Source organism: Anomaloglossus baeobatrachus, chromosome 2 (genome assembly GCF_048569485.1).
Source record: "Anomaloglossus baeobatrachus isolate aAnoBae1 chromosome 2, aAnoBae1.hap1, whole genome shotgun sequence".
Classification (NCBI taxonomy): domain Eukaryota; kingdom Metazoa; phylum Chordata; class Amphibia; order Anura; family Aromobatidae; genus Anomaloglossus; species Anomaloglossus baeobatrachus.
In genome coordinates, this window is record NC_134354.1 from 492,205,242 (window position 1) to 492,230,937 (window position 25,696).

General features: G+C 50.7%; 1 protein-coding gene across 1 annotated transcript in view; it reads left to right on the plus strand.

Moving 5' to 3' along the window:
* Positions 1 to 25,696, plus strand: part of LOC142290310 (interleukin-18 receptor 1-like) — a 142,485-nt gene that overhangs the window by 101,311 nt on the left and 15,478 nt on the right. Inside the window, exon 9 of the mRNA XM_075334270.1 lies at positions 6,144 to 6,305. Within this exon, the coding sequence (XP_075190385.1) occupies positions 6,144 to 6,305 (162 nt within the window). The remainder of the gene's footprint in view (positions 1 to 6,143; positions 6,306 to 25,696) is intronic.

Here is a 25,696-nt window from a genome sequence, read left to right on the forward strand (position 1 = left end):
TTGTGACGGTTTGTAAGTAGTGTGACGGTTCCTCGCGATGTTGTGTGCTAGGGGCAGTGATTTGCCCATGTCGCACAAACGATGGGGGCGTGTACCCAGGCTAGCAATATCGGTCACGATATCGCAGCGTGTAAAGCGGCCTTTAGTCACGTTCACATAGCAGAATTTGGATAAATATTCTACATCAGTTTTTATAAGCCAAGACTAAAGGCCACTTTACACGCAACGACATCGCTAACGAGATGTCGTTGGGGTCACGGAATTTGTGACGCACATCCGGCCTTGTTAGCGACGTTGTTGCGTGTGACATGTACGAACGACTGCTAACGATCAAAAATACTCACATTATCGTTGATCGTTGACATGTCATTCTAATCCCAAATATCGTTGCTGCTTTTGGATGCAGGTTGTTCGTCGTTCCTGAGGCAGCACACATCGCAACGTGTGACACCCCAGGAACGATGAACAACACCGTACCTGCGTCCTCCGGCAACAAAGTGGGCGTGTCTTTCCTTCGGCTCGTCTCCGCCCCTCTGCTTCTATTGGCCGCCTGCCGTGTGACGTCGCTGTGACGCTGCACGAACCGCCCCCTTAGAAAAGAGGCAGTTTGCTGGCCACAGCGATGTCGCTAGGCAGGTAAGAATGTATGACGGGTGTGGAGACACGGGGCTCAGTGGGCGCTCTCGTCCACTAAAACCCGCCGCCTTTAGAAAGACAGCGTGGCTCAGGGCTCATCCCAACTGAACGCCGGCCTCCCTAACCGTGGGCGTAACACTACTCAGACAACACAGGGTGAGGGAATCACAATAATTAGACTTTATTGGATCCCCAAAATATTAACGGCACATAACGCATAACCAGCAAAACACACAAATGTAACAGGCAACAGAGTCTCACCCTTCCGCTGGCTCACCAGGGATTAGAATGTCCATGCCTCACAGGTTCCAAGCTGTCTGAGGTCTGCAAAGTCTGTAACAGGTGACTGAACTGTCCCAACCTGCGTGTCCTCCTTAGGTAGTCCTGGTTTGATGTTACAATCCTGGCAGCCGGAGTCGAAATCCCTAGGCTGTGGATATGGTCTCCAACCGGATCCGGGGTCCCTAGATTGAAGCCATAAGGTGTCCTGATCCTCCAGTCAGCTCCAAAGAGCTTAGACTGAATCCATCAACCATCATCAACCCCTGGTGGCTTAAAGAAGTCCTTTTTATAGCCACAACCTTCCACTTGGGTACACTGTGTCCTCATCGATTGGTTGGACAAGATTGCTTCTCCCATTGGAGGAATTTCAAGCTGCATGGACAATGTTCATTTAAATGATATGGGTAGAAAGCCTGAGGGTGTACATGTAAACTGGGAGTCACCGTCTAGACAATGGCTACTAAGGTAATTACATTATCAATACACAACTACAATACAATGGTTACTGGAAATGTCTGGAGAACAATACGTTTGGCTTCCAGTGGCCAACACAATTACATTGAGTCAACAAGAGTCTTGTAAAAACAATGAGGGACTTCTCCCCCGTCTATAGACAATCTATCCTGCTGTCTGGCTGGATTTTAAGAAACTTTAACCCATGTCGTCACATTCCTCCCCCTTCTTAATATTAGCCAGACATGATAGGCTTCCGATCATCCTTCTCCTCTTGTCGGGAAAGCCCATCCGCATTTCCATGGTTCTTGCCTTGTTTATGGGAGATGGAAAAATTGTAAGATTGTAATGCCAGACTCCACCTGAGCAAGCGTCCGTTGTCCCCGGCAGTGCGATTTAGCCAACTCAATGGATTGTGGTCAGTGAGGACTGTGAACTCATTGCCATAGAGGTAGGGCTGCAATTTTTTTAGGGCCCAGACTATGGCCAGGCATTCTTTTTCTATGGTGGCATAAGCCCTCTCTCGGTCTAACAGTTTCCGGGAGAGGTAAGCTATCGGATGTTCCTCACCGTTGTCCCCCACTTGGCTAAGTACAGCTCCTAGTCCTGTGTCCGATGCGTCTGTTTGGACAATGAATCTGCGACGGAAGTCAGGAGCAGTCAAGACTGGGCTTTGGGCTAGCCGGTCTTTCAATTGGAGGAACGCAGTTTCACATTCTGGGGTCCAGATAAGGTTACGGGCATATCTTTTGGTTGTGAGGTCAGTGAGCGGTTTTGCTATGGTACTGTAATTGGGGATAAACTTTCGATAGTAGTTTGCGGTTCCTAGAAATGCACGGACCTGTTTTTGATTGACCGGGCGTGGCCACTGGATAATGGCTTCTACTTTTGCAGGTTCGGGACGAATGCACCCACTTCCCACCCGATGTCCCAGGTATAGCACTTCGGCCATCCCCATTTGGCATTTGTCAGGTCGGATGGTGAGCTGGGCTTTGGCTACCCTCTGCAGCACCTGGGACACATGCTGAAGATGCTCTTCCCAAGTGTCGCTGAAGATAGCGATGTCATCCAAATAGGCCTGGGCATACCCCTGACATCCCTCTAGTAAATGGTCTACCATCCTCTGGAAGGTGGCTGGGGCATTTTTCATCCCAAAAGGCATGCTGGTAAACTCAAAGAGGCCAAAAGGGGTTATGAAGGCCGATTTCTCTTGAGCGTCTTTTGTGAGTGGGATCTGCCAGTATCCCTTGCTCAAATCGAGGGTAGATATAAACCGAGACCCCCCTAACCTATCTAGTAGTTCATCCACCCGGGGCATGGGGTAAGCATCTGTAATCGTGACCTCATTGAGCCGTCTATAGTCCACACAGAAACGAGTACTCTTGTCCTTTTTTGGCACCAATACCACACTGGCAGCCCATGGGCTATGGGAGGGGACTATGACTCCCATATTTAACATGTCATCCACCTCGGCCTTCATCATTGCCAACACAGGAGGGGTCACCCGGTAGGCGGGTTGTCTTAGTGGGGTGGCTGCCCCTGTATTGACATGATGCTGGACCAGGGGGGTTCTACCAGGCTGACTTGTGAACAGGGTTTCATATGTTCCGAGTATGTCTGATATCTGTCGCTTCTGTGATGGACAAAGCTGCTCCCCTAGTGATACATCTTTTACCCCCATTTCCCTTTTGGAGTCCACTAATAGGTCTGGGATCTGGTCCAACTCTGGATCATCTAACTCTGGACAGCAAACTGCTAAATTGGTGACTTCTCGTTCCTCATAAGCTTTTAGCCTGTTGATGTGGTAGGTACGCTCACGAACACCTGCTCGATCCAGGGCCACGGTGTAGTCAGTATTGCCACATTTCTTGGTAATGGTGAATGGACCCGCCCACATGGCTTGCAGCTTGTTTTTCCGCACCGGTACTAGTACTAGGACCTTCTGTCCACAGGCAAATTCTCGGGGCCGGGCAGTGCGGTCGTAACATCGTTTTTGCCTTTCCTGAGCCACTTCTAAATTCCCATGGGCTAACGCCATGAGGTGCCTCATCCTTTCCCTAAACTTTTGAACATAGTCCAGTATGGGAACCTCTTCTGTGGGGAAGGTGCCCTCCCAACTCTCTCGTACCAGCTCTAGGGGCCCTCGTACTTTTCGGCCGTACAGCAATTCAAAGGGAGAGAACCCAGTGGAGTCCTGCGGCACCTCCCGGTAAGCAAAAAGGAGCTGCTGCAAGTTTTTCTCCCAGTCCCCCCCCTCGGACTCCACATATCGGCTAATGAGCTGTTTGAGCGTTTTGTTGAAGCGCTCACACAATCCATTTGTTTCAGGATGGTAGGGGGTTGTGCGCATGGGGCGGACTCCATGTTTTTCCCACAGGGTGTGAATCAGTTCACTTTGGAACTGTGCCCCCTGGTCAGTCAATACTTCCTGTGGAAACCCTACCCGGCTAAAGATGTCCAGTAGAGCTTGAGCCACGTGCTCTGCATCTATGGAGGTTAAGGCAACGGCTTCTGGGTAACGGGTGGCAAAGTCTACCAGGGTGAGGATGAATCTTTTTCCACTGCGGCTGGGGATGGCTAAGGGGCCTACTATATCAATGGCAACTCTCTGGAATGGTTCTCCTATCAAGGGCATGGGTTGAAGTGGGGCACGGCATGGGGCTCCCCCCATACGCTGACACACTGGGCAAGAGGCTCTGTATTTTTGCACTTCTTGAGTGACCCTTGGCCAGAAAAAACTACGCAGCAGGCGGGCCCGAGTCTTTTTGGTCCCCATGTGCCCAGCCGCAGGAACATCATGAGCTAAACGCAACAGTTGGGGTCGGTATGGCTGGGGTACCACAAGCTGATGTACACGGGTCCAGGGTTTTTCTGGGCAGGATGCGGGCTTCTCCCGATATAAGAGGCCTTTTTCCCATCTATATACCTCCCCTATGGCCTGCTGGGTATGCTTATGTGCCTCCCTGGTTGTTGAGCCCTGGACGGTGTCCGAAAACACCAGTCCACTGCAGCTCCCCTGGGTAAACCAGGCTGAGTAGTATCCCACTGCTGCCACCAATTGTGGAGACACGGGGCTCAGTGGGCGCTCTCGTCCACTAAAACCCGCCGCCTTTAGAAAGACAGCGTGGCTCAGGGCTCATCCCAACTGAACGCCGGCCTCCCTAACCGTGGGCGTAACACTACTCAGACAACACAGGGTGAGGGAACCACAATAATTAGACTTTATTGGATCCCCAAAATATTAACGGCACATAACGCATAACCAGCAAAACACACAAATGTAACAGGCAACAGAGTCTCACCCTTCCGCTGGCTCACCAGGGATTAGAATGTCCATGCCTCACAGGTTCCAAGCTGTCTGAGGTCTGCAAAGTCTGTAACAGGTGACTGAACTGTCCCAACCTGCGTGTCCTCCTTAGGTAGTCCTGGTTTGATGTTACAATCCTGGCAGCCGGAGTCGAAATCCCTAGGCTGTGGATATGGTCTCCAACCGGATCCGGGGTCCCTAGATTGAAGCCATAAGGTGTCCTGATCCTCCAGTCAGCTCCAAAGAGCTTAGACTGAATCCATCAACCATCATCAACCCCTGGTGGCTTAAAGAAGTCCTTTTTATAGCCACAACCTTCCACTTGGGTACACTGTGTCCTCATCGATTGGTTGGACAAGATTGCTTCTCCCATTGGAGGAATTTCAAGCTGCATGGACAATGTTCATTTAAATGATATGGGTAGAAAGCCTGAGGGTGTACATGTAAACTGGGAGTCACCGTCTAGACAATGGCTACTAAGGTAATTACATTATCAATACACAACTACAATACAATGGTTACTGGAAGTGTCTGGAGAACAATACGTTTGGCTTCCAGTGGCCAACACAATTACATTGAGTCAACAAGAGTCTTGTAAAAACAATGAGGGACTTCTCCCCCGTCTATAGACAATCTATCCTGCTGTCTGGCTGGATTTTAAGAAACTTTAACCCATGTCGTCACAACGGGGACTAACGATATTGTGCGCCATGGGTAGCGATTTGCCCGTGACGACGCACAAACGACTAGGGCGGGTGCGATTGGCAGCGACATCGCTAGCGATGTCGCTGTGTGTAAAGTGGCCTTAAGTCAAATATGCAGAAGAACAAGTGTTTCCATTACAATTTCTAGATAGTTATTCCACTTCTGGTTTTGGCTTACAAATACCAAAGTGAAATACTGACAAAAAACTGACATGGGATGGTGACTTTAATGGGGTTGTCCAGGCTTTGCACAAAAGTCTGCAGTCATTCATGTGACTGCAGACTTGTGAATCATCACATCACGTGCAGTGTGTGCTTGGAAAATTCTCTGGTACCGGCCGCGATCCTGAGAACTCATGTGATTGCAAGTAATATGCAAACCCCTAGCATATCACATACTTGCAGTCACATGACCCCTTGGTCTCACCACAGGCACAGGAGAATCCTTACAGTGTGCGCTATGCACAATGTGAGGATTCACAAGTCTGTAGTCACATAAAGTGACTGCAATCTTTTGTGAAAAGCCTGGACCTCCCCTTTAATGTAACAGAATATTGAAAATCTACATGATTAAATGTCAATATGATAATTGAACACTACCGTTAATAGTAACCTATGCTATAGTATAGGAAGTACTGTACTGTATTTTATGTATCATATTTACTTCCTAAGCCATACAATGCATTTTTGCTTGTGAAATCACTGTGTATCTGCAGACGTTTTGGCTTACAGTGAAATATTGTTTTTATTCCTTGCACCAGATAAAAGTCAAGATATCTCTACGATAGTCTTCACAGCTTCAATTATTTCATCTATCATTTGCGTTGTCGCCATTCTGGTTTTGGTTGGCATGTGCATACTGTTTAGGATACAAATTGTTCTCTTATACCGGAGTATTTCTGGAGTTGATGAAACCATTGGAGGTAAGTGTCACATTTCTTTCTTTCAAAGGGTCATCAGAAAATTACCTATTGATTATATCAGGTTTCATATTAAATGAATTTTAAAAAAATCTTGGCATTTATTATTTTTTTAAAATATTTAAATCTTTATTAACTCCTTAACGACTGCAGATATGCCTTTTGACGGCGGTGGTTGAGGGTCCTTATTCCTCAGCGCCGCTTTTTTTGCTCAAGCACTTCCCTAAGGGGGAGGATGCCTTAAAAACCCAGTGCCTTGCAACTACTTCCGGACTTTGCGCGCTGCCCCTTTAAGAGGCAGGGAGCGTCTGTGCGCCCGCCTTCTTAGCATGTTGCCGTGAGACCTGCCCATGGTGTGCAGGCTCCAAGGGCTGGAAGATGCAGCCGGCTACAAATAACAAAGTAGCATGGCTGGGAGAAATAGCATTCTGGTATCCCTGCCGGGGGGAGGGTGAGGCAGCATGTAAGGACGCCGGTGGTGTTATAATGTCAAACTTTACTTAAAATTGATCTCATAGCCTAAAATTTGGCTTTACTGCAGTGTAACCCTAATATTCTCAATACGTCATATTTATAGATGTCTAAGGGGACATAGGGTTAATGTGTATCATACACTCTAAAGCTGCTTAATTATTCCTGACTTTAATGGAAACTGTGACCATTGGAGATTTTCATCCCTTGACAAGAATCTGCCCCTCAACAAAGCTTAGGAACATATATTTTTTTAACCTCCCTGGATTAAAAGGGATAACACATGCTGACAAAGATGTATACATCTTTGGGCCCTTTGCCAAACCTCTGAATGCCCTTACGTAAACATTTACCAGCTTTAAGTGGAAGTTGCAATTGCAGGAATAGTTGTGGAACAAATTGAAATAAAAAAACCACAACTTCTGCAAAAACTTGTAAACAATGCAGGATTGGGACATGGTAGGCATTCAACACCAGACTAAATATTCAGACCCCAGACACCTATAGTAATACAGACTTCTAAATTAACACAGACCTTAGACTAGACTACTAAATAGTTCTGACACCCTAAACTCAGTCAGATCGCAGGTCACACAAAAACAAACATATTTGGGGCATTATTACCTACTGTTATCGCTTTCATTCAAGAATCTGAACATGGTTCTTGATACTGTGACGCCCTGGCCTATCAGGTCATCACAGGGTGCCGTGCAATCTGCCCTTCTACATGTTACCCACTCCTCCTTGGTTACGGGTCCTGTCAATTTGGTGTTGCTACCAACAGGTGTACACAAATCCTGAGGAACACTCTGCACCACACCCACCAACCACCCATTGGGCAGCCTGAAGGGAATAGGGCCACCCAGATGGAGGGATGGAAGAGGGAGGGCAGAGATGTCAGTTTGAGAGTAGTTTAAACCAAAATGTTTTTATTAAAGATTTTATACAATACATAAATCAGACAAAATCGGGGTCAACATAACCCCAAAATCCCCATCCCTCCCCCCAAGTGAAAATAAAATAAAAAAATAATAAAAAAATCACATATTTGACTGTTCACCACGTGTGATGAATAGATGTCGTAGTTCTCTTTAGAAAATACAATGTCCAAGGGTATACGAGAGGACCAGAATCATCAACATTCTGATCCCGGTCATGTATGCCAAAAGTTAGATAAAAACAAGCAATGAGCCCATGGAAGGAAGTTACGGTTCCCGCATCCATACAACATTTCAGTTATTTATACCATGGCTTAAAACAAGCCCAATCGGAACCTAAATAAGTCCCTAGATGCCAGACCGGAGTCATATTTCTACGGGGCCCAGATCTTTTCAAATTTGGCCATACAATTCCGTTTTAAATATATTTCCTTCTCCAGGTTTACCATCCAATTGATCTTGTTAACAAACTCTGATGTGGTTGGAACTTGATCTGAAATCCACTATTGTGCTATTAATTTCCTTGCCATATATAACATATGGGCAACCGCCACTTAACCTTCATTCTCCTTCTTCAGGTCTTCGATATAACCCAGGATACATATAAAGGGGGTGAGGCTCAGATCTATGGTATACACTCTATTAATGGTTGAAGTCACGCCTCTCCAAAACACCTCCACACTAGGGAAAGACCACAACATGTGGAGCATGGACGCTGAGTCCGCCCCACATCGTGGACAAGTGGAGTCCGTTCTGGCACCTATGTCAAACAAACATTTTGTGGTACGATAGACTCGATGAATCACATACAGCTGAGACAATCTGTGGGCTTCCCCCAGAGACAGATCGGGTATTCTTTCCAATATTTCCGCCCACTGATTGTCCTCAATAGGACCCAACTCTTGTTCCCATCTCCCTTTAGAGTTCGGTGAATGATGCATTAATATCCTGTCCAGTACTTCACCATACAATACCAGATGAAACCAATGATACCAATATCAAACCAGATGAACCACTTGAGAAAGCTATTCTCTGAATTATTCTATTGCATTGGATCGCATGGCCGGCTATACTGACTACGGCACGGTATGCATATCTTAATTGAAGGTATTTGTAGAATTCGCCATTCAAAAACCCAAACTCCAATTGTAACTTGGAGAACTCTTTAAAGCTATCCCCGTCCAGTAGCTGCGTGAGTCTGACCAACCCTCTCCCCCTCCAGCCTCCAAACCCCTCTAGTTTATTTAGGTTGGGCAGCCATGGGGTATCCCAGACAGAGGTAAACTGCGAAGGTCCCTTGATGTCTTGCATATCTTTAATTTTATCCCATAACTTATGTATCAACATAAGGGTAGGCGTAGTTTCCAGGGACGAGTGAAATCTACCTGATTCCAGGACCTCATAAAGACTAGATGATTTGAAATGTTGCTACAATAAGACTTTTTGCGGGCCTCCCCCCCTCCGGATCATGCCACCCTCAGATATGTTGCATTTGGGCGGCTGCAAAGTACGCACATGGATTCGGCACTGAGAGTCCTCCTTCGCGTTTATTTCTCTGTAGCGTTTCTAATTTAATTCTTGGACTATGTCGTCCCCAAATCAGTTCCCTAAAAAGTGAATTAACTTTATAGAAATATCTCTGGGGTATCCAGTGTGGAGAATTATGTAGGACGTACAGCAGCTGAGGCATGCAAATCATCAGTTGTAGAGTAGTAGTTGAGCAGTGAGCAGCGGTGACAGGTCAGATCAGGTCAGACGTTGGCCTGGCCAGAAGGAGCTGGAACCCCGGTCGCAGGGGGTAGTGACAGGGGGCACGGTGCTGCTACAGAGAGCAGGCAGGCTGCCTTGTGCTACAACCGGGCAGGGGCCAGGGCACGACTGGGTACGCGGACCCGAGGCTGGGAAGAAGCTTCACACAGCCCAGTAATTTACCTGACGGGAAAGGAATCTTCAGGAACCATTCCCCACCTGCTCCAGAATCAGAACTAGCGCAACGAGGGGGATAGGACTTCCCACAACCGTCCAGAAAATCCCAAGTGTGAACCCTGAGAGCAAGCTCACCCTGCTAGCCACGCAGGTGAGCGGGACCCGAATCGCTTCATGTGAGAGGGATCCACACGTAGGACACACAGTGCCAAGGGACAAGGCTTCAGACCAACCTGCAACACCAAAGGGGCACGGACCCAGCTTACTCGCCCAGAGAGAGCAGGATACTGAAGAGTTTGGTTTACCTGGTGTCAGCGTCAGTGACTTTGGACTGTGCGAGTACCCGATATCCCTTTTCACCCGACGGGTCCCCCACTCTATCCATCACCGGATCCCGGGACACCACTCCCCCTGCCCACGGAGGGGTTAACATCTCGAGCTGCCACACGCCATCGTCCCCGGGCCCCCCCCCCAACCGGCAGCGGTGGTTACCACACACCGTGGATGGCGTCACGAACATTATCCCATTCACCACCCAAAACAACTCCCCCCTTTTTATTTCCGAGGTAGCCGCGCGACCCCGCCTCGGATCCGAAGACCCCTCGAGCCACTGTGGATCTGGGTCCGAGCAGCCCGTCGGCTGTCATGGGGGCGGCACACCTTAGGAAAACTTGGCGTCACGAACAGGATGCAAGCAGGACCCACTAACATGGGTGACGTGCGCCTTGAGAAGTGAAAATCGCAGTCCAAAATGGCATTTTCTGCGACGCCCGCCATTTTTCCACTGTTTTCGCGCCAAAAACGCCATCTTCATGGAAAAGGGCGCGAAGCCGAAGCCCTGCCCTTCGTCTTCAGCCTGAAACCGGAACTGGAAGTTCCTAGAGGGCCACAGCACGCGAAAGAGTGCTGGGAGAAAACCAAGGGGGGCGTGCAAAGATGTCGGCTCCAGATGACGGGAGTGTGTTGGCGCTGCCTCCGCCCGATCAGGGTAGCGCTGATGCCGCAGGTGCCGCTCCGGCCGCAGAAGCGGCGGCCCGGGCACCTGACGCCGTAGCACCGATCCTGCCCATAACCCTGCACTATGTGCCGGGCGCGGCCTGGCTTCCCCAGTATGACGGCTGGCCGGATGTGCTGCAGGGATTTAAGCGGAAGATCTGCAATGTGCTCGACATGTCTGCCCTGAATGGATGGCAGCGGGCATCGGTAGTACTCGGGCAGCTAACCGACGCAGCGGAACTGGAAGTGGAGACCTGGATGGAGGCGGATTGGATCTCCGTAGCCGCCATTTTCCAGAGGCTGGGAGCTGCATTTGAGACCCGTATAGAGGCTGAGCTGCGGAAGAGGTTCTATAGCTGTAAGCAGCGGCCCCAAGATAGCATCAGGGACTATGCCCTGAAACTACAGGCAGCGCTGCGGACCCTAAGGCTGACTAACAACATCGGTGAGCTGGAGGGAAACCGAATGCTAGTGGAGCAATTGTTGCAAGGTCTTGAGTTAGTGGAGGACCGCAAACAGTTGTGGCTGTGGGCCTTGGAACACCCCGCTGTGGACTTTGCTACATTAAAAGAACAGGCGATTAAGACCCTGCAGCCCCCAGAGGCGCCTGATTCCCCCCTCCCAGCGCGGCAAGTGGAGGCATCCCCGCCTGTACCGTCCCTACCAACCGGGCCCAAGACTAGTGACCTGTCTACCCAGGTACAACAACTAACCCGAGACGTCACCCGGATCCTGGAAGCTATGCAACTCAAGACCAAGGCCACCTCGTCGAAGGAAATTCAACTGGTTGACTGCCCTGAGGATGTCCCTTGGATGAGGAAGCGGACCACGGCATACAAGGGACGGAGCGGCGACCGGTATAGCCCCCCGTCTGTTACAAGTGCAGCAAGACCGGCCACTACGTCAAGAGCTGTCCTTTAAACGAGCAACCCCTGGATCCAAGGGCCAATCCCCAGGAATAAACTTCCAAGGCCCAGCTGATTGGAGGGAGCGGTATGTCGGAGGGAGGCCCATTGTCTCTATCACCCTGGATGGGATCTCAACCTCTGCACTTCTTGATACCGGCTCTCAGGTAACAACTATCTCTTATGTACTGTATAAGAAGTTCTGGTTGGACGACGACTTGACCCCACCAGACGATAGCCTGACTATCTATGCTGTTAATGAGTTGCCAGTGACTCAAATCAGGTTCAAGGAGGTGACAATTAAGGTGGGCCGCGTAGAGTTAGTCCGACAGGGCCTTATTGTTGTCCAGAATGACCCTAGTGATCGGAACCCAAAGTTCATTTTAGGAACAAATGTGATAAAAAATTGCATGAGTGAAGTGTTGTTTTTGCTTCAACAGCTGTCAGAGACTGCAGGAGCAGGGCGACAGAGGGTCCTGCAACGTGAGATCCCAGCCCTCCTGCAGCGGCAACAGGTAAATCTCTCTGGAGGGGAGATAGGAGGTGTGCGGGTAATGGATGCAGCCCCTCTAGTGGTACCCCCAAGAAGTGAACTGTAAATTTGGTGCAGGGCAGCTGTAGGCTCCCGGGGACAGGATTACCAGGCAGTGGTAGAGCCCCTGCCCTCAGAGCATTGACCCACAGTGTTTACAGCCAGAGGGGTAGTCAATGTCCAAAAGGGGAGGGTGCCCGGGCGAATACTTAACTGTGGGGAAGAGGAGGTCACATTGCCCCGGTACGCCACCATAGCCAAGCTGTTTACAGTGAATCCAAGTGACATTCATGCAGCCGACTCGCAGGGGAGTTCCCATCAGGCCCCCCAGGTCAACTCTGAGGATCCAGAAGAAAAATCGTGTCAGGAACTACATGTGGGCACTAACACTACACCTGCACATCACAAACAAGGGCTCTACATTGTTGTCAGGGAGTACGAGCAGGTTTTCAACAAGCACCCATTGGATTTTGGGCGGATTAAAGGGGTACAACATCACATACCCACAGGCACCCCCACCATTAAGGAGAGGTATAGGCCCATATCACCTGCCCATTACCAATGTGCTAAAGATATGCTCCGAAGCATGAAGGAAGCAGGAATGATCAGAGATAACTGCAGCCCCTGGGCGGCCCCACTGGTCCTTGTGAAGAAGAAAGATGGGACCATGCGGATGTGTGTGGACTACCGACAGATAAACAAAATCACCCATAAGAACGCCTACCCTCTGCCCCGAATTGAGGAGTCGTTAGTTGCTTTGAAGTCTGCTACTTATTTCTCCACTCTTGATCTCACCAGTGGTTACTGGCAGGTGTCGGTCGCTGAAGAGGACAGAGAGAAGACTGCATTTACGACCCCGATGGGATTGTGCGAATTCAACAGTATGCCATTCGGGCTGTGCAACGCACCCGGGACATTCCAGAGGCTGATAGAGGGCTGCTTGGGCCATTGTAACTTCGAGAGAGTACTGTTGTATTTGGATGACGTCATCGTCTACTCCAAGGGGTACTTTGCACACTACGACATTGCAGCTGCGATGTCGGTGGGGTCAAATCGAAAGTGAAGCACATCCGGCGTTGCTGTCGATATTGGAGTGTGTAAATCCTTTTTGATACGATTAACGAGCGAAAAAGCGTCGAAATCGTATCATCGGTGTAGCGTCGGTCATTTCCATAATTTCGGAAGTACCGATGTTACGATGTTGTTCCTCGTTCCTGCGGCAGCACACATCGCTGTGTGTGAAGCCGCAGGAGCGAGGAACATCTCCTACCTGCGTCCTGCGGCTCACGCCGGCTATGCGGAAGGAAGGAGATGGGCGGGATGTTTACGTCCCGCTCATCTCTGCCCCTCCGCTTCTATTGCCCGCCTGCCGTGTGACGTCGCTGTGACGCCACACGACCCGCCCCCTTAGTAAGGAGGCGGTTCGCCGGCCAGAGCGACGTCGCAGGGCAGGTAAGTCCGTGTGAAGCCGCCGTAGCGATAATGTTCGCTACGGCAGCTATAACACAATATCGTATGTGCGACGGGGGCGGGGACTATCGTGCTCGGCATCGCAAGCATCGGCTTGCGATGTCGTAGTGTGCAAAGTACCCCTTAGATGTACGAGGCCCATTTGGAACATCTGGACGAAGTGTTTGATGCCCTATGCAAATACGGGATGAAGCTCAAGCCGTCCAAATGCCATCTACTCAAACCCAAGGTCCAGTACCTGGGGCATGTGGTAAGTGCCGAGGGCGTGGAGCCAGACCCTGAAAAGATCACCGCCATCCAGAGCTGGCCACGGCCTACCACTGTCAAGGAAGTGCGGCAATTCCTGGGCCTTAAGGAGGAATTATCGGAGGTTCATCAAGGGCTATACCCAGATGGCAGCCCCCCTGCAAGATTTCCTGGTGGGTCAGACCACACATGGGCGACCCTTAAGACTGCCATTTCCATGTGGCCTGGAAAGAGAAATCTTTTGAATAAATGAAGTCTGTCCTCACTGGAGACGAGATCCTGGCCTACCCCGATTATGGCCTCCCGTTCGTGTTGTACACAGATGCCAGTAATGTGGGACTGGGCGCAGTCCTATCCCAGGTGCAGAAGGGCAAGGAGAAGCTGATTGCCTACGCCAGCCGGAAGCTGAGGCCAACAGAAAGAAACCCAGAGAACTATAGCTCCTTCAAGCTGGAATTCTTGGCACTCGTATGGGCTGTGACGGAGAGGTTCAAGCACTACCTTGCTGCGGCCAAATTTACTGTGTACACGGACAACAACCCGTTGACCCACCTGGATACGGCGAAGCTGGGAGCCCTGGAGCAGTGGTGGGTGGCACGACTGGCTAACTATGATTTCATTATCAAATATAAGGGCTGGCCGCAAGAACACCAATGCGGATGTGCTGTCCAGAATGCCGCACCTGCTGAATGAAGAAGGGGATGAAGACAACCTGGAGGAGGTTAAGCTACCCGCTTTTCACCAACCCTCCACGAAAGAGCGACCCCGAACAAGTGTCCACCAGCAGGAGATATCTTGCGACCCCCTGCCTCACCACGGCTGGCAAGAAGTTCAGGATCAGGATCCTGCAATCAAGCTAGTCAAACTGCTGCTGTCCAGAGCTGATGCCCGTTTGGGACCAAATGCCCCAGAGGAAGCTAGAAAGTTGTGGCAAGATCGAAGCCAGCTTTATTTACACCAAGGCAGGCTGTGTCGGAATGTAACCAACCCCAAGACTCACGAGAGGATCTGCCAGATAGGGGTTCCCAAATTGCATGTCCCAGTAGTGCTGGAGGCCTACCATAACGGGACTGGGCACTTTGGATGGAAGAAGCTGGAGATGCTACTAAGGAGTCGCTTTTATTGGATTGGGATGCGAGATTCCATCGAGGCCTGGTGCAGGAATTGCGGCCCCTGTGCCTTGAGAAGGCAAGATGGCACCAGTCAGCGAGCACCACTTCAACCGATCATTACCCGGCAGCCCTTGGAGATTGTGGCTATGGATCATGTTAAGCTAACTCCCAGTCGCAGTGGCTACACATATTCACTCACCATGGTCGACCACTATTCACGGTTCCTAGTGGTAGTACCTATCAAGGTAAACCAGCACGGCAGCCAAGGCGTTCCAGACCCATTTCTGCAGCCACATGGGTATCCTGAACGAGTCTTGATGGATCAAGGCCCTGCTTTTGAAGCTGAAATCTTCCAGGAGTTTTGTAGTCTATATGGATGCAAGAAGATTCGCACTACCCCTTACCATGCCCAAACAAATGGGATATGCGAGAAGATGAATCACTGATGTGATCAACTTGCTCAAAAACCCTGCCCCTGGAAGAACGGAATCTGTGGCCTGAGAAGCTACCGGACTTGGTGGATATGTACAACCATATACAACCATCCACGAAGTGAACCCCAGCGTACCTGATGAGGGCTTGACCCGGAAGACTCCCAATAGATTTGGAGATGGGGGTTGAATTACCAGAGACATACGCACCTGAAGAAGATTGGGACACCCGTCGTCAGGCCCAGTACAAGCAAATCCAGCGGTGTGTTGAAGAGAATTTGAATCACTCCCAGAAGCGGAAAGAAAGAAGCTTCAATAAACAAGCCAAAGTAGCTCCCTTTGCTCCCGGCGAAGTAGTGCTAAAAAGAAAACGGAAGCAGCACAAGTTGGATGACCAATGGGAAAAGGAGCCATATGTGATACAGCCATCCAACTTCGATAATTACAAAACCTGCTTGATCAGCAAGGACCATGGGAGGACTACGGCCACGGTGTCCCGGGACCATCTAAAGAAGTGCCCAGAGCCGCTCAGGCTAGCAGAAGAGCCTCAACCCCCACCTCCAGTGGTGGTAAGAAGAAAGAAGGTGATTCAAACCATTCTAGGTGACTTTCCGGAAGACTGACCTATGCAGCATGGAGCAGTAATGGTCCCTGTGTTAACATTTCTACAACCTGTGGAAGAAACAGAACAGGAAGGGCTTACTGTCACTGCACCCACTCCAGCACCTAGGGTAACACCTATTCCCTTGCCACGCACATGTAGGGTCTTACCTGCAACACCCAGCACAGGAAGTGAGGAAGTTGTAGAGGAGGTAGCGGTGTCGACGGAAGGGGATGAGGGTCCAGAGTTAAGAAGGTCCACTCGTATTAACTTTGGGCAGCCTCCACGGAGGTACAGAGAGGAATGTTGATATAAGCAAAAATATGGTACCGTAAAATTGTTAGGTATCTGTGTTTTCCATTTGTTATTTTCCACAGTTTGTTATTTTCCTTTCTCTTATAAATACCATATAAGAGGATGGAAGAGGGAGGGCAGAGATGTCAGTTGTAGAGTAGTAGTTGAGCAGTGAGCAGCGGTGACAGGTCAGGCTGTGGAGCCAGGCTCCTGTACCTGGCTCAGGTGCCAGACGTTGGCCTGGCCAGAAGGAGCTGGAACCGCGGTCGCAGGGGGTAGTGACAGGGGGCACGGTGCTGCTATAGAGAGCAGGCCGGCTGCCTTGTGCTACAACCGGGCAGGGACCAGGGCACGACGGGGTACGCGGACCCTAGGCTGGGAAGAAGCTTCATGCAGCCCAGTAATTTACCCAACGGGAACGGAATCTTCAGGAACCATTCCCCACCCGCTCCAGAATCGGGGTACTAGCGCAACGAGGGGGATAGGACATCCCACAACCGTCCAGAAAATTCCAAGCGTGAACCCTGAGAGCAAGCTCACCCTGCTAGCCACGCAGGTGAGCTGGACTCGAATCGCTTCATGTGAGAGGGATCCACACATAGGACATACAGTGCCAAGAGACAAAGCTTCAGACCAACCTGCAACACCAAAGGGGCACGGACCCAGCGTACTCGCCCAGAGAGAGCAGGATACTCAAGAGTTTTATTTACCTGCTGTCAGCGTCAGTGACTTTGGACTGTGTGAGTACCCGATATCCCTTTTCACCCGACAGGTCCCCCACTCCATCCATCACCGGATCCCGGGACACCACTCCCCCTGCCCCCGGAGGGGTTAACATCTCGAGCTGCCACACGCCATCGTCCCCGGGCCCCCCCAACTGGCAGCGGTGGTCCCTCACGTCACCACACACCATGGGTGGCGTCACGAACATTATCCCATTCACCACCCAAAACAACTCCCCCCTTTTTATTTCTGAGGTAGCCGCGCGACCCCGCCTCGGATCCGGAGACCCCTCGAGCCACTGTGGATCCGGGTCCGAGCAGCCTGTCGGCTGTCGCGGGGGCAGCACAATACCATGCAGTATCAGGATGTATGTGTAGTGCCCCTGAAGCTCTGGACGTTACAGTGTACTGCAACTGAGTTAAGGAGCAGTATCTATCTGGGGAAAGTGACAGGAGGTTTGCCGGTGCTCACACCAGACACACACATTTCACATGCAGTTAGGTGCCTTCCCCACAGGGGGGAGTGGACTGGGGTGGGCAGGGAGAGTCAGCCATCCAGCAGCATCGGACTTCCCGGTCAGCAGGACAACCACTGGTGGGCGGGTGCCACATGGGGTATAAGAGGAGGTAGCCACTATACATAGAGAGCTTTCTAGAGGGACATCCCCTGAGACCAGATTGGGTGCAGCAAAGCACCAGTGCTGGAGGGACAAGACAAAGCTCACCTTTCTGTTGCAGAGCCTGGGGCTTGTGAACAGGAGCTCAGCCCAGGTTCTTTCTGCCAGTCGCTTAATAGCGAGGACAAACAGGACATTTACACCGACACCGGTAACTGCCTAGAACTTGCATCGGATAACCAGAGACTTATCAGCAGTGAACCAGGACACTGTCAGACAATCTCCTAACCAGTGAGTAAACACCTGAATCGGAGCTGTTGCCTCATTTCCATTATTTACCGGTGATGCCGCCCTGTGCTCCGGCGCCCACGGCCCACTTCCAGCTAGCCGGCCATCCTCCCGGGGCACTCACTCCGACTGTGGGGAGTGACTCCATTTTGGCTGCAATCAACATCCACCCCCGGTGAGAAGAACCCTGCAGCGGCTGCCCCCTTACCTAGCCGCACACCACAGGTAGCGTCATGTTTGAACTTTATCCAACAATCCCCTGTAAATAATCCCTTTTTTAAAAAACACCCAGGGTACGGAACCGGGCAAGGGTCACCAAAGTGACATTCCCCAGTTATACGTTGTCCGGGACCGAGTACCCCATAACCCTGGGTGACACATACAGTTAGGTCCAGAAATATTTGGACAGTGACACAATTTTCGCGAGTTGGGCTCTGCATGCCACCACATTGGATTTGAAATGAAATCTCTACAACAGAATTCAAGTGCAGATTGTAACGTTTAATTTGAAGGTTTGAACAAAAATATCTGATAGAAATTGTAGGAATTGTACACATTTCTTTACAAACACTCCACATTTTAGGAGGTCAAAAGTAATTGGACAAATAAACCAAACCCAAACAAAATATTTTTATTTTCAATATTTTGTTGCGAATCCTTTGGAGGCAATCACTGCCTTAAGTCTGGAACCCATGGACATCACCAAACGCTGGGTTTCCTCCTTCTTAATGCTTTGCCAGGCCTTTACAGCCGCAGCCTTCAGGTCTTGCTTGTTTGTGGGTCTTTCCGTCTTAAGTCTGGATTTGAGCAAGTAAAATGCATGCTCAATTAGGTTAAGATCTGGTGATTGACTTGGCCATTGCAGAATGTTCCACTTTTTTGCACTCATGAACTCCTGGGTAGCTTTGGCTGTATGCTTGGGGTCATTGTCCATCTGTACTGTGAAGCGCCGTCCGATCAACTTTGCGGCATTTGGCTGAATCTGGGCTGAAAGTATATCCCGGTACACTTCAGAATTCATCCGGCTACTCTTGTCTGCTGTTATGTCATCAATAAACACAAGTGACCCAGTGCCATTGAAAGCCATGCATGCCCATGCCATCACGTTGCCTCCACCATGTTTTACAGAGGATGTGGTGTGCCTTGGATCATGTGCCGTTCCCTTTCTTCTCCAAACTTTTTTCTTCCCATCATTCTGGTACAGGTTGATCTTTGTCTCATCTGTCCATAGAATACTTTTCCAGAACTGAGCTGGCTTCATGAGGTGTTTTTCAGCAAATTTAACTCTGGCCTGTCTATTTTTGGAATTGATGAATGGTTTGCATCTAGATGTGAACCCTTTGTATTTACTTTCATGGAGTCTTCTCTTTACTGTTGACTTAGAGACAGATACACCTACTTCACTGAGAGTGTTCTGGACTTCAGTTGATGTTGTGAACGGGTTCTTCTTCACCAAAGAAAGTATGCGGCGATCATCCACCACTGTTGTCATCCGTGGACGCCCAGGCCTTTTTGAGTTCCCAAGCTCACCAGTCAATTCCTTTTTTCTCAGAATGTACCCGACTGTTGATTTTGCTACTCCAAGCATGTCTGCTATCTCTCTGATGGATTTTTTCTTTTTTTTCAGCCTCAGGATGTTCTGCTTCACCTCAATTGAGAGTTCCTTAGACCGCATGTTGTCTGGTCACAGCAACAACTTCCAAATGCAAAACCACACACCTGTAATCAACCCCAGACCTTTAAACTACTTCATTGATTACAGGTTAACGAGGGAGACGCCTTCAGAGTTAATTGCAGCCCTTAGAGTCCCTTGTCCAATTACTTTTGGTCCCTTGAAAAAGAGGAGGCTATGCATTACAGAGCTATGATTCCTAAACCCTTTCTCCGATTTGGATGTGAAAACTCTCATATTGCAGCTGGGAGTGTGCACTTTCAGCCCATATTATATATATATATATGTATTTCTGAACATGTTTTTGTAAACAGCTAAAATAACAAAACTTGTGCCACTGTCCAAATATTTCTGGACCTAACTGTATGCTTAGCCCTGAAGGACCTGGTGCATGAAAGCCTCTTGGAACATGGAGCTTCAAAGATTCCTGAAGATTCCATTATTGAAGGCCTTAATAATTACTTTGAAATATGTGGTGAGAAGTTCAATAAAGAAAACTTTAGGCACATCTTGCATTGTCTCCTGGTCATCTGAGCCAATTTAAGTGTTCCTGTTGTGGGGTATCCATCCAAACCTTTTATGATTTTTTGAAGCTCTACTAGCCCCCCTTTGAGGTCTGACACTCCCAACTGAGAACTCTGGACACTGACAGTGAACATATCTAGCTATCTGTTTCTTCCATGCTCTTATTGTAGTTGTGCTCTTTCCAGCACAACTTTCTAAGGTGAGCCTTTTACCTGACCATCTTGTCCTTTATTTACCTTGACATACTTACATTATGAGTGACTTTTTGTCTGGTTCTCAAGCTGTTTGAACTTGGAACATAGCGCTCAATTGTTAACGGGAATCTGTCAGGTCCTGCATCCACTCAGAACCACCAGCAGTTTTGGGTGCATAGTGCTAATCCCTGCTTAACCATCCCTGTATCTATTAGCATAGATAAAGGGATCTTTATGCATGCTGCACAGCGGGAAAAAAAGGACCAAAGAATGGTCCTGAACGATTTGTAGCGATCAGCAACTTCACAGCAGGGGCCAGGTCACTGATAGGTTTCACACACTGCAATGTCGCTGGGGAGGTCGCTGTTACGTCACAAAACCGGTGACGTTACAGCGATGTCCTTTGCGATGTTGCAGTGTGTAAACCCAGCTTTAGAAAGAGTATTTCTAAAGATCCTTTATGATATGCTAATGAGGCCAGCGACTAGTCGCAAGGGCGTTACTTCCTTTTGCTAGTCGGCCCCCTTGTGAGCATGCTAACATGCCCTTGTGACTAGTCCCTGCGCTTATTAGCATATCATAAAGCATCTTTAGAATTACTTTTTCTAAAGATATCTTTATCTATGCTACTGAACACAGGAACTGTAAAGGCCCCTTTACACACTGAGACTTTCTAGCGATCCCACCAGCGATCCCAACCTGGCCGGAATCGCTACAAAGTCTCTGGTGAGCTGTCAAACAGGCAAACCTGGCCAATGAAGCAACAGCGATCAGGACCTGCAGAACGACCTAGCTAGTCATTGGGGACGTTGTAAAGCAGCTTTTTGAAAGGGAAGTCGCTAACGAAGTCGCTGTAAAGTCCTTTTACACACTGAGACTTTCTAGCGATCATGCTGCACAGCGGGAAACAAAGGACCAAAGAATAGTCCTGAACGATTTGTAGCGATCAGCAACTTCACAGCAGGGGCCAGGTTGCTGATGTGTTTCACACACTGCAATGTCGCTGGGGAGGTCGCTATTACGTCACAAAACCGGTGACGTTACAGCGATGTTGTTTGTGATGTTTCAGTGTGTAAAGCCACCTTTAGGGGTACTTCTCACATAGCAAGATCAATACTGTGTCACAGGTTTTGTGATGCACCAGTGACCTCATTAGCGATCTCGCTGTGTATGACACTAAGCAGCGATGCGGCTCCTGCTGTGAAATCGCTGATCGTTACACACAGTGCTGGTTCATTTTTTGTTCGTTGCTCTCCCGCTGTGAAGCACACATCGCTGTGTTTGACAGTGAGAGAGCAACAATCTGAATGTGTAGGGAGCAGGGAGCCGGCATCTGGAAGCTGCGGATGCTGGTAACCAAGGTACACATCGGGTAACCAAGCAAAGCGCTTTGCTTGGTTACCCGATGTTTACCTTGGTTACTAGCCTACGCCACTCTCAGGCTGCCAGTGCTGGCTCCCTGCACACGTAGCCAGAGTACACATCGGGTAACTAAGCAAAGTGCTTTGCTTAGTAACCCAATGTGTACCCTAGCTACGAGTGCAGGGAGCCAGCGCTCAGCGGTGTGCGCTGCTAACCAGGGTAAATATCGGGTAACCAAGCAAAGCATTTTGCTTAGTTACCCTATATTTACCTTGGTTACCAAGCGCAGCATCGTTTCCACGAATCGCTGGTGGCTGGTCACTGGTCGCTGGTGAGATCTGCCTGATTGACAGCTCACCAGTGACCATGTTGCGACGCACCAGCGATCCTGACCAGGTCATATCGTGGCCGGAATCGTTGGTACGTCGTTTAGTGAGACGGTACCCTTAGGCTATGTCCACACACTGCATCTTTTACTGTGCTTTTAGTGCATTTTTGAAGTCACAAAGATGCACCTAATTGCGTGCATTTCCTAATCCCAGCAAAGTCTATGAGATTTCTATTTTGCTGTCTACACAGTGCATCTTTTTGTGGTAGCATCTTGGCTGCGTTTTTGAAGATACAGCATGTCAATTCTTTATGCACTTGTTGCCAGCGTTTTTGAGCCCTTCCAGTCAATAGATTTGACTTAAAAAATGCATTGGGCAAAATGCGGTAAAACGCATAAAAAAATGCATGCAGCTTTGATGCGTTTTTGTCACTGGTGTGTTTTTTTTTGGCCAAAAACACTGCATTATTGTGGTTAAGAAAAGAAGCAGTATGTGAACATAGACTTAGGCAGGGATTAGAAATATGCACCCAGAACTGTTCGTGGTTCTGGGTGCATATTGCACCTACCAGGTTCCCTTAAAGCCACTGGATCTATGAAACAATGTAGCTATTGTAGCAGCTAGAGAACTTATTGATGAGTGATCTTACTGGATCTTAAAGTGGGCTTTACACGCTACAATATATCTTACGATGTGTTGGCGGGGTCACATCGTAAGTGACGCACATCCGGCATAGTAAGTTATATTGTAGCGTGTGACAGCTACGTGCGATTGCGATTGAACGTTAAAACGTTCATCGCATGCACGTCGTTCAATTGCTAAAAATTCAATGTGAGGTTTTTCAATGTTCCCGAGGTAGCACACATCGCAGTGTGTGACGCCTCGGGAACGATGAACAGATCTTACCTGCGTCCCGCGGCTCCTGCCGGCAATGCGGAAGGAAGGAGGTGGGCGGGATGATAACGTCCCGCTCATCTCCGCCCCTCCGCTTCTATTGGCCGGCTGCCGTGTGATGTCGATGTGACGCCGAACATCCCTCCCACTCCAGGAAGTGGACGTTCGCCGCCCACATCGAGGTGGTATGGAAGGGTAAGTATGTGTGACAGCAAATATTCGTTTGTGCGACACGTTCAACAAATTGAACATGCTACACATACGATGGGGGCGGTTACGATCGCATACGATATCGTATGCTTAATCGTAATGTGACGCCCTGGGCAAGCCAGGGGTCACAGGTCATAACACCACCACACCCTACACCCCAGTTAGGAACACCAAGGCTAACCAAAAATCCTTGTTGCCTTCCTCCAGGGGCTGATGTCCACACCAGGGGGTGGGCCAGGCGGTTGGCTCCGCCCACCGAGGAGTTCACAGCCCTGGAGGCGGGAGAACCAGGCAGTTCAGTTTAGGAGGAGGAAGTAGAAGGAAGTGGTAAAGGAGGACAGTGAGAGGAGTGACAGAAAAGGAACAGTTTGTAAAGCCTGAAGCTGGTCCGGGTGTGTGCCCCGGACAGAGACAGCAAGGTCAGCAGACGGCGGTGACTGTCTGCAGGGGTGGCTGTTTGGAGGTTGCCGAAAGGACCGCGGACGGGTGGTGGCCCGGCGGTACCGGAGCAGTATACGAAGAACAGTCAGCACCAGTGGCAGGTGCCTTTCGGATCCCGGCAAGGCTAGGAGTCGCCGTGAATTTGCCAAATCCGTTAGTGAAGGGGACCTCTGGGTCTCCCAACAAGCAAGTCCCGATTGAAGGCAACAGTCCAACCGTTACAGAGAGACACCGCCACCGCCAGGGCACCAGTTTCTCAGGGCCAGTGCCTGCGGGCAAAGTAGGGCTCCTCCGGTCCATATCCAAGTTGGGGAGCGGGTTACCGGTGGGAACCCATCGCAACCATCATCATCTTAGGTGCAGGAAAAGGGACCGTCACCGTGAACTACTGGGGAAAGCAAGTGCAGCCGTCCGTGGGAACCGTCTTTCCAGCCGTGTGTTTTACCAAGAACTGTGTCATCGTCTCAGGCTGAGTGAGTACCACAGTGCCGCAAGGCACAGCGCTGCCCCCGCGTCCCTGCACCCCACCAAGCCCAGCATCACCCACCTCATCACGGGGCCCCGGGACAACAACCCCCTACCCACGGAGGGGAGAACCAACAACTTTGCTGCTCCCTGTCATCAGTCCCCGGGATCCCCATACAGAGCAGCGGTGGTGTCAACAAATCACCACAACCGTGGGTGGCGTCACGGACAATAAACTATCCCAAATCCCAATCCCCTTTCACTCATGGGCGAGGAGCGCCGCTCGAGTCCCCGGGATCTGGCCCATCGCTCGAGCCACCGAGCAGCAGCAGCAGGCCGCAGCAGCCGCAGCGGCAGCCGGACCCGAGCAGAGGGAGAGCGCGGCGTCCCCTCCTCCGCCCGTGACAACTTGGCGTCACGAACAGGATCTTACCGATCTGCCGTTGGGTAGAGGTGCGCCTTGTTACCGCCGGAGGTGTCCGGCCGGAAAATTTCAGAAGCCGCCATCTTTGGCGCGAAAAGTTCCCGCTCGAGCGTCTTCTCGAGTAGTAGAGGCACGAAGGCCAAAACCCCGCCCCGATAGAGGAGGGGCCGGAAAGAGGCTGAAGGAGACGGAATGGCGGCTAGCTGCATGTGAGCGCGGCTATAAAAGCAGGGACGCCAGGACCCTGCAGCCATCTTGTTCCTGGGAGAGGCCGCCAGCAACATGTTCATGCCGTCCCGCAGCACCGTAGCCCCCGCGCCTGGAACCGTGGCGTGGGTGGAGATCCGGACCGCGCAGCTCTACCAGAGGCTGCAGGTCAAGATGCAGCTCCTCATGGAGGAGTGGGAGACCGACATGGCGGACGTCATAGCGACCGTGCGGAGACACGAGGAGGAAGCGGAGAAAGGGAGGGTGAGTGACCCACGCCCCGATGCCCTCGAAGGGCCGGTCATCACGGCTGCGGGACCCGGTCCAAACCCTCTCCCCCTGCTGCCTCCTTCGCCACCCGTTCCGGAAGCCGTGACCACGCCACTAGGCCCGCTACCACCGTAACGGGTAGCGATACCCAGCATGTCCGCCCAGGCGGACCGACCTGCAGCCGGAGCCCGTAGTCGACCGGAGGTGCTGCCCTGGAAAGCCCCGAAAACCGAACCGGAGGCGTCCCCCGAGAAAGTCCCCGAGCCGGAGCCGATGACCCGCTCCGTGCCGAAGGCCCAACCGCGGAAAGCCCCTGTGCCCATCCCTCACACCTCGGCTGAGGTTGTGCCGGGTTGCCGATGCAAGGCAGCGTCCAAGGCCAAGTCACCGCGGAACCTGACGCCCAGAGTACCAGCAGTGGGCAATGTCCAACAGGTCTCGCGGGGCCCGACCCGTGCACCGGAGCTCGCAGCAGCGCCGTACTGGGACAGGGAGCCGGTACCGTTGGGCCCGGAGATTGAAGAGAGGGAAAGAAGGAAGGCGGAGTTGGTGGCCCGTGCAATCCGGGAAAAAGAGAGCCTCCGTCAGGCAACTTTCCGTGTCCGGGGCCCGCTGTACGAAGGGCAGGTGAGGCGGTTTGATGTCCGCCGGGGCTATGGGTCTATATATGAACCGGGCCTAGAGGCCGAAGTGTTTATAGCCCGGCGGGATGTGAATGCCCACCTGCCTGAGGAGCATCCCGGTCATAACCTGATGCCGGGCGACATCGTGCAGTACACCCGGCACTGTGGGGAGAGGGGGTGGTTCGCGCTGGATGCTAAGTTAAGGGGCAGCCAGGAGTCCCGTGTGAGC